Genomic DNA, 8,757 nt, shown 5'->3' on the forward strand with positions numbered 1-8,757 from the left:
TGTCTCTATTATTTTAGTTTGCTCCAGGGTGGGGTGCAGCTTATGCAAGGCTCCGATTGACCGTATATTTCATTTCAAGCTTTGATGTCTGGGCTGTAAAAATACAAAAAATTAGCAGGGTGTGGTCGCACGCGTCTGTAGTCCCAGCTGTTTGGGAGGCCGAGATGCGATAATCACCTGGGCTAGGGCAGTCAAGGCGGCAATGAGCCATGATCGCATCACTGCACTCCAGACTGGGCGATAGAGTGAGATATTGCCTCATAAAAAGAAAAAAAAATGAGTTATACATATTAAAACAATGAAAACATGCATAAAAAATTTATATTTGATGTTCCAAATAATAAACTGACAGCAAGTTTCCAGGTAAAAGGTTCCATATAAATAATTACCAGTGGCTTCCCTCTACAGGAGAAGTTATCAATAAAACAATGAAAGGGAAAACTAAAAGGCCCAAAAGGACTGAGTGAATGGAAAGGAGAGTCTGTTTCATATTAGAGTTGAAAATATATGTGTCCTGTGTACAGGGCTGTAGCAACATGGAGGATAGGTATAAACCCAACTGATGAGCATCCTGTATCCGTGGTAGCTGAGGACCTTGTTGGGAAGCCCTAACTTAGCCCCAGCCCCAGGCCTAGTTACTTAAGCCTCGTCCCTAGCCCTCGTCCCTGATCCCTAGGAATTTCAACCAAGTCCCGCCCCCAATCTGGTTCCACCTTTAGCCACGCCCCTTGGAGTATTTAGAAAGCCACGCCCCTAGGTCCGGTGTAGCTCCAGCCTCGCCTCGCCCACAGTCAGCCAAGCCCAGTCCCAGGTTCTGTTTCTTCTGTTTACTCTCAATAATGAAGAAACTAGGATTTCTCTACCGCTTGCGGCTAGAACCAGTCTTCACGCTCCTTAGCAGTCCCCGCTCCCTCCCGCCCCACCTCCTTGACCTCAAGTCCCGCCTCTCAGGCCCCGCCCCGTAGGACGTCTGTCGTGCCGAACTAGGAACCGAAGTCCGCGTTTGCGCATGCGCGAGCCGGCAGCCATGTCAATCAGCAACTCCGCCTGCGTCTGACGTAAATTTTTGCCTCCGTCCGCTTCCTGCCCTGCCCTGTCCCACCCCGCCTGCCGCGGGTCCGGTCCGCGGGAGACGTAGGGCTCTGCCTGAGGATCGGCGGTCTAAGGGCGGCCTCTCAGCCGCTCCCTGCCCTGACCCCGCGCCTGGGGCCTCCCGCAGCCGCTGTGCTTTCTCGGAGAGCCTGGGTCAGCTGCCCCTGCGGCTGCGGCTCGTCGCAAACTCCCGAATCGGGAACTCTGATCTGGATCCAGAAATCGGGGTGATTCTGATGCACGCGAGAGTTGGAGAACCAGTGTCATAGTTCATCAGCCTGTGAAAGCATCTTTTGCTCTTTCCAGAAAGGAAGAGCATCTCTACCCATTCGGGTCCCAAAGACAAGCGCCTCAGCCTCGTTCTCTGTGAGCAGATCTGTGGATCGCGGCGTGTCCGGTGAGCACGGGGTGACATTTGCCTCGGCTCGGTCCCCTCCTGTCCCCTCTTTATACATTAGATAGTGTTTGGGCCAGGCGCGGTGGTTCATGCCCGTAATTCCAGCACTTTGGGCTGCCGAGGCGGGCGGATCGCTTGAGCCCAGGAGTTTGAGACCAGCCTGGGCAACATAGCAAGATCCCCTCTATACAAAAAATAAAATAAAATAATAGCCGGGTGTGATGGTGTGCTCCTGTGCTCCCAGCTGCTGGAGAGGCAGAGGTTGCAGTGAGCTGAGATCCTATCACTGCACTCCAGCCTGGGCAACACAGCGAGACCCTGTCTCCAAAAAAAAAAAAAAAGATAGTATTTGGTCTCTGGATTTTATACTCTGCCTGTGGACATCAGTTTGATACATTATATCCCAGTAAAAGTGAACTGATGCATTTTATCATTAATGATACATTTGAATCATTTATCTACAGATTGATTACATTTCACACAGAAGATTTGGTCATCTGTCGGTTTCAATCTTTTCCCTTTTTATTCCTTGCAGTTTCCATTTGTTTTCATTTTCTTACTGCACTTGCCAGGACCTCCAGTACAATGTCCGACAGAATAGCATATAATTTACATCCTTGTCTTGTTTCTGATTCCAGAGGGAATTTTTCTACCATTTCACCATTAAATAGGATGTTTGCTGTAGGTGTTTGTAGGGTTTTTTTTTTCTTTATTTATTTCTATTTCTTTTTAGTAAAAAGGAGTCTCGCTGTGTTGCCTGGGCAGGTCTTGAAGTCATGGGCTGTCTGCCTGCCAAAGTGCTGGAATTACAGGCATGAACCGCACTGCACCTGGCCTGACCATGTTTTAAACTGCTGATTTTTTTTTCATTGATTACTGGATGTAATCAGGTTTTAGACCATAGCTGGAAAGTTGTACTACTTTCTAGAAATTCATTCATTACCTGTGCATTTTCATATTTATTCCTTAAATTTTTTCTATATTTTCCTTATGGTATCTATAATTATGATTTATTATTGTTCTTTTTTTTTTTTTTTTGTCTGCCCTGTTGCTCTTAAAATTGCTGAGTTTGGCTGGTCCGAGTGCATCGGTGTTTACAACTAATTGATCACAACCAGTTACAGATTTCTTTGTTCCTTCTCCATTCCCACTGCTTCACTTGACTAGCCTTAAAAAATAAAAAAAGAAAAAAAATTGCTGAGTTTGTTGCTGGCTGCAGTGGTGCACATCTGTAGTCCCAGCTGGTGGGAGGCTAAGGCAAGTGGATCACTTGAGCTTAGGAAATGAGATCAACCTGGGTAACATAAGGAGAGTCTGTCTCAAATAATAAATTAAATAAAAAATAAAATAAAGCTGAGTTTGTCAGTTTTATTAGTTTTTCTTTTCACAGGTTAGCTTTTCCAATTCTGTTTACTATGTTTTAAAAAATATTATCTTGTTCTATTTTCTTTCTAAACTTTTATGCTGGCCTTTATTCAACCTCATATATCAATAGTCTAGCCTATTAATACTGATTTTTATTTCCCTCTGGGAGTTGATAATGCTTACAAATAGATAATACATATACTAAACCCTCTGAATTTCCAGCATTATCTGAAACAATTATTTTAATTTTCTGCTTCTACCTTGCCACATTACCAGTCCTGTTGCTAAAGATAAATATGTTATGTGTCTCCTTATTCCTATAATGTATTACATTTTTTATATAGCTTGTATCTCTATATATTCATTTGCTTCAGGATTTTTCTGCTTTTTGTTTTTTCTGTCTGTGCCTTATTCCTTGTGACTTCATGTAGTAGGGTCAGGGTAAATATTACCTAAATAAATATAAAATGAAAGAGGTAAGGACTGTAAGGGAAGAATCATTGCCCAAGACATAGACCTTAGTCAGGAGAAGGAGCTCAAAGATAGCACATTTGATTATTTATTTATTTATTGACAGAGTCTGGCTCTGTTGCCCAGGCTGGAGTGCAGCAGCGCGATCTCAGCTCACTGCAACCGCTGCCTCCTGGGTTCATGCAATTCTCCTGCCTCAGCCTCCTGAGTAGCTGGGACTAAAGCTGTGCACCAGCATGGCTGGCCAATTTTTGTATTGTTAGTAGAGACAGGTTTCGCCATGTTGGCCAGACCAGTCTCGAACTCCTGACCTCATGTGATCCCCCTGCCTTGGCCTCCCAAAGTACTGGGATTACAGGCGTGAGCTACCACACCTGGCCAACATATTTAATTAGAATGCTTCATTTGTCCACTCTCCGGGGTGCCCAATAGGGTTCTAGGCTAAATCCTGGTAATACTAGGAATAAGGGGCTTACTAACAATTAAAATTTAAGGTATGTGTTCAGAAATGTACTCATTGGGTGTTTTTTTATTTTTTATTTTATAAGACAGAGTTTCACCATATTGGTCAGGGTGGTCTCGAACTCCTGACTTCAGGTGATCCCCCCGCCTCAGCCTCCCAAAGTGCTGGGATTACAGGCGTGAGCCACCACGCCCGGCTAATTGGGTGTTTTGAAGACAAATAGGCCTGCATTCATACCCTGCCTCAGCAGCTGTCTAACTAGGTAATATTGAACATGTGGTTAATTGACGCTTTCTAAGATTACTCAACTCTAAACTGGTTGTAATAATACTTGATTTGCAGAGTTTCTGTGAGAAAGATTCTAAAATGTGGCCATTTCTTTGCAAAGTTATTCTCACATCAGGGTTTCCCAGATGGCATATATTGCTACTAATACAATACAGTGAAGAATGTTACAATTTTTTATTGGCTTTTTTTTTTTTTTAAAAAATAGAGATGGGGTTTCTCCATGTTGGCCAGGCTGGTCTCGAACTCCTGACCTCAGGTGATTCACCCTCCTTGGCCTCCCAAAGTGCTGGGATTATAGGTGTGAGCCATCACGCCTGGCCTTTTATTGGCTTTTAAAGATGCTACTTGTTCCATTACAGTGGAAGTAACTGTTAACATATTCTTGTCTGAAATTTTTGAAACAGCACTGCAGATCCCGCATCAGGGGTGATACAGGCCAAGTATTCTTATTCTGATACCAGTGTACTGGGCAGGCAAATTTAGCATGTCCATCACAGCATAGTGGCCTTCTCTGCCTCTTGCATATGGAATTCAAAAGGCTGATTTTCTTTCTCAGAAACTAAGGTTTTGGGGAACCCTGCAGCTCATGGGGGCAGGAGCAGGGGTCTAGGGCTAAGCAGTAATACCGCCTAGCCAGCCAAGGGGTGCAAAAGTAAGAAATACTGGGAGTAGAACTCCCAGAAGCCTGGCCTATAAATCAGTGCTTTCTTGAATTTCAGACAGGGAGTGTATATTCATGTTGTTGAAGATGCTCCCTAATACATTTTATACTTTTTGTTATCATGGGCAAATTGACAGTCAGACTTTTCTAGACTTTAGTTAATTTACAAAATAGCACTCTTAAGCTCTTCTTTATGATCACCATGGACCAGAACACTGTTTTCTATCTCTACGGGGACATAAGGCTGTTCCACTTTCCCATAAGAGCAGTATATATTTGCTTGGGTGTCTTGGTTGTGTGTGTGTGTGTGTGTGTGTGTGTGTGTGTGTTTTGAGGGGAGTTGTTACTTATAATTGATGGGGTACAACATCCAGGTTCATGAGTGTGGGAATTTTAGGGAGGTTTGGAGTCTCATGTCATCTTTACTTCTAACTTCTCAATATCCTGCTTTTCTTCATGCAGGGGACATGGAGGAAGAAAGAACAACTGCTGAGTTACAGAAAAATAGGATACAGGTAAGTAAAAGGTAATAATTGTCAAAAAATTTCCATTGCACCAGATCTCCTTCCATGTTTTAGAGCACAGGTCAACAGCAATCTGTTTCTGCATTGGACCACATAGTATTTTAGGCACTGAAGGCTGTAGTGTTTCTATTACAATTTAGCTCTGCCGTTTGAGTGCAAAAGCAGCCATAGACAGTACATAAACACATGTTTTATTGTGTTCCAGTAAAACTTGATGCATTCAAGTGGCAGCTTGGATGTGGTCATATGCCATAGTTTGCTGACCCCTGGCCTAGAAGACAAGGAAGTATAACCAGCTGTGGGTCTGGCTTGAAAGTTGTGCTTGTGCAGCTCCTGGGCCTCTCAGGTTTGTGAGAAGGGGAAAAAGTGAAAAGCTTCTATTCTCTCAGTGTATTTTTATTCATTAAAACCCCATCTACATTTGACCCTGTGTTTAATGTTGTAGTGATTGCTATGGTGGGAATAAAGTAACAGGTGAAGTTATTTCTGTAATAAGGAATTGATGATGTCAATGTGGAAATTATTTCATTTCCAGAGCATTTCTCTCACTTCTTCAATATGCTCTGGACTTTTCTAGGCCATTGTAAGACTGGCATTGGTCACCCTCTGTGATATTGTGAAATATGTGTTTGGCTTTCATCCTGTTCCCTGGCACAGAGTTCCTAAAAACCCTTGTAATCTCTGGAGCAATAAGACAGTCTTTTGTGTGCTAATGAGATGGTTGGTGTCTGGAAGCTCCTGGAGAGCCTTAAGATGGGGGCTGTTTCAGAAAGACCCAGGCAAAGTCAGAGGATTGGGACTTAACATCAACCATGTGATGGAGCTTGTGGATAGCTGAATGTGTGGTGGTTCCTGGGGGGTGGCATGCCAGGAGAGGGCATGGAATTTCTGTACCCCTTTCCACTATACGTTGGCCTGTCCATCTCTCCTTCTGGCTGTTTTATCTGTATACTTTGTAATATCCTTGCTGACAAACCAATAAACATATTTCCATGAGTTCTGTGAATTGTTCCAGCAAATTAACCGAACTCAAGGAGAGGGTAGTAGGAGCCCTCATTTTAGCCAGTCAGAAGTATAGTTGACAACCTTTTAACTTGGGATTGGCATCTGAAGTGGGAGGCAGTTAAGTGGGACCAAGCCCTCAACCTGTGGGATCTCCAGGTAGATCATATCAGAAAGCGAATTATAGGATACCCAGCAGGTGTCCATTGGGGAATTGCTTGGTGGGTATGGAAAATATCCCACCCACAGCTAGTGTCAGAAATGTTCTATACGGTACTGAGTGACTATGTAAGAGGGTAGGAAAAACACTGTTTTGCCCTATCTCATTGCCATCAATTTGTAGGGAGATAAATTTAGTGTTTTTTTGTTGTCATTGTTCAGGCTAGAGTACAGTGGCATGGTCATGCTCACTGTAGCCTCAACCTTGCGGCTCAACGATCCTCCCACCTAAGCCACCACAGGCACACGCTACCACACCTGGCCATATGTACTTTTAAATTTTGGCAGAGACTGAGTCTCACTATGCTACGTTGCCTAGGCTGGTCTCGAACTCCTGGGCTCAGGTAGTCCTCCTACTTCTGTCCCCAAAAGTGCTGGGATTACAGGTGTGACCCAATTTGCCTGGCAATTTAGTGTTTTAGAAGTGTTAAATCTGTAAGTCAGGATTTGATCAGTGATGAATTAGTGTAGATAGAAAGAGAGAGAGATTTGTTGACTGAGTCCTAGAGTAGATGCTGGGATCTCCTGAATTTCCTATGAATTGGCTCTCATTTCCTCAATATTGTCAGCCTCATCCGTCCTCTTGTACACATTGGAGGAATTGTACCTTTCTGAATAGAATTTATGGTATATTTTAGGACTCAGTAGTCTTTGAGGATGTGGCTGTGAACTTTACCCAGGAGGAATGGGCTTTGCTGGATCTTGCTCAGAGGAACCTCTACAGAGATGTGATGCTGGAAAACTTCCAGAACCTGGCCTCGCTAGGTAAGAATGGCAAGATTTTTTCATGTAGTTGTTTAGAAAGTGATTTTAGGCCGGGTGTCCCTGGTGGCTCACACTTGTAATCCCAGCACTTTGGGAGGCTGAGGTGGGTGGACCACGAAGTCAGGAGTTTGAGACCAGCCTGGGCAATATGGTGAAACCCTGTCTTTACTAAAAATACAAAAATTAGCTGTGCATGGTGGTGCACGCCTGTAGTCCCAGCTGCTCAGGAGGCTGATGCAGGAGAATCTCTTGAACCAGGGAGGCAGAGGTTGCAGTGAGCCGAGATTGCACCACTGTACTCTAGCTTGGGCGACTCAGCAAGATCCCATCTCAGAAAAAGAAAAAAGAAAGTGATTTTCTCTCACCAAATTGACTTTATTCTAGGATTTGGGCTGAGGGATGGGAAGACATTAGTAAATAAGACAGATATAGTCACTGACCCCAATGAACTTATACTCTAGTGGCTTCGCTATGAAAATAAACATTTGGGCTGGGTGCGGTGGCTTTCGTCTGTAATCCCAGCACTTTGGAAGGCTGAGGCAGGTGGATCATCTGAGGTTTGGAGTTCCAGACCATCCTCACCAACATGGAGAAACCCCATCTCTACTAAAAGTACAGAATTAGCTGAGCGTGGTGGTGTATGCCTGTAATCCCAGCTACTCGGGAGGCTGAGGCAGGAGAATTGCATGAACCTGGGAGGAGGAGGTTGCAGTCAGCCTAGATTGTGCCATTGCACTCCAGCCTGCACAACAAGAGTGAAACTCTGTCAAAAAAAAAAAGGAAAGAAACATCTGTATATTGAGCTGATGCTTTCTTTTTTTGTGTGGTTGAAAGTCTTGAGGCTTATTAAGTATTGAAAGTATGCGTGTAAACCTCAGCAATCACTATGGGACACAGGAAGGAGGTTTGTAGTTTTGACATTTTGAGGATTTTACTGCTATCTATGCCCTTTACCCAATGACTACCAGGAACACATCTATAGTTAAATAAGTTGGGTTTATTTTGCAGTGCAGCAAGGGAGAATACATGTGTTAGAAAGAACCCGTTTTAGGATTTGTGCTTCAGTTGAGTGATTTGGGGATAGATCTATGGAAGCAGTCTGTGTTAGTTTCCTAGACCTTCTGTAACAGAGCATCACACACTGGTGGCTAAAAACAACAGATGTTTTTTCCTTCGCAGTATTTCTAGAGGCTGGGTATCTGAAATCAAGGGATCAGCAGGGCTGTGTTTTTTCTGAAGGCTCTGGGGGAAAGACTCCCTTTTCTCTTCCTGGCTTCTGGGGATTGCTGGCAATCATTGACATTCCTTGACTTACAGATGCATCATTCCAGTCTCTGCCTTCATCTTCTTCCTGTGTGTCTTTCTAAGTCTCCTTCTCCTTATAAGGACACCAGCCATTGGATTTAGGGCCCACCTTAACCAAGTATAACCTTGTGTTAACTTGATTATATCTATAAAGACCCTATTTCTTTTTTTTTTTTTTTTTTTTTTTTTTTTTTTTTTTTTTTTT

General features: G+C 43.6%; 1 protein-coding gene across 4 annotated transcripts in view; it reads left to right on the top strand.

Moving 5' to 3' along the window:
* Positions 1 to 1,096: 1,096 nt before the first annotated feature.
* ZNF699 (zinc finger protein 699) overlaps positions 1,097 to 8,757 on the top strand; it is a 14,609-nt gene continuing 6,948 nt past the window's right edge. The window contains exons 1-3 of one of the 4 annotated variants that reach the window (XM_017500064.2): positions 1,097 to 1,489; positions 5,200 to 5,252; positions 7,121 to 7,247. In XM_017500064.2, the coding sequence (XP_017355553.1) occupies positions 5,205 to 5,252; positions 7,121 to 7,247 (175 nt within the window). In that variant the 5' untranslated portion in view covers positions 1,097 to 1,489; positions 5,200 to 5,204. Of the gene's footprint in view, positions 1,490 to 4,423; positions 5,253 to 7,120; positions 7,248 to 8,757 lie in introns of those variants that run through there. The other 3 variants (XM_017500062.2, XM_017500063.2, XM_017500061.2) reach the window with 3 other exon arrangements.

Source organism: Cebus imitator, unplaced genomic scaffold (assembly GCF_001604975.1).
Source record: "Cebus imitator isolate Cc_AM_T3 unplaced genomic scaffold, Cebus_imitator-1.0 Scaffold263, whole genome shotgun sequence".
NCBI lineage: Eukaryota > Metazoa > Chordata > Mammalia > Primates > Cebidae > Cebus > Cebus imitator.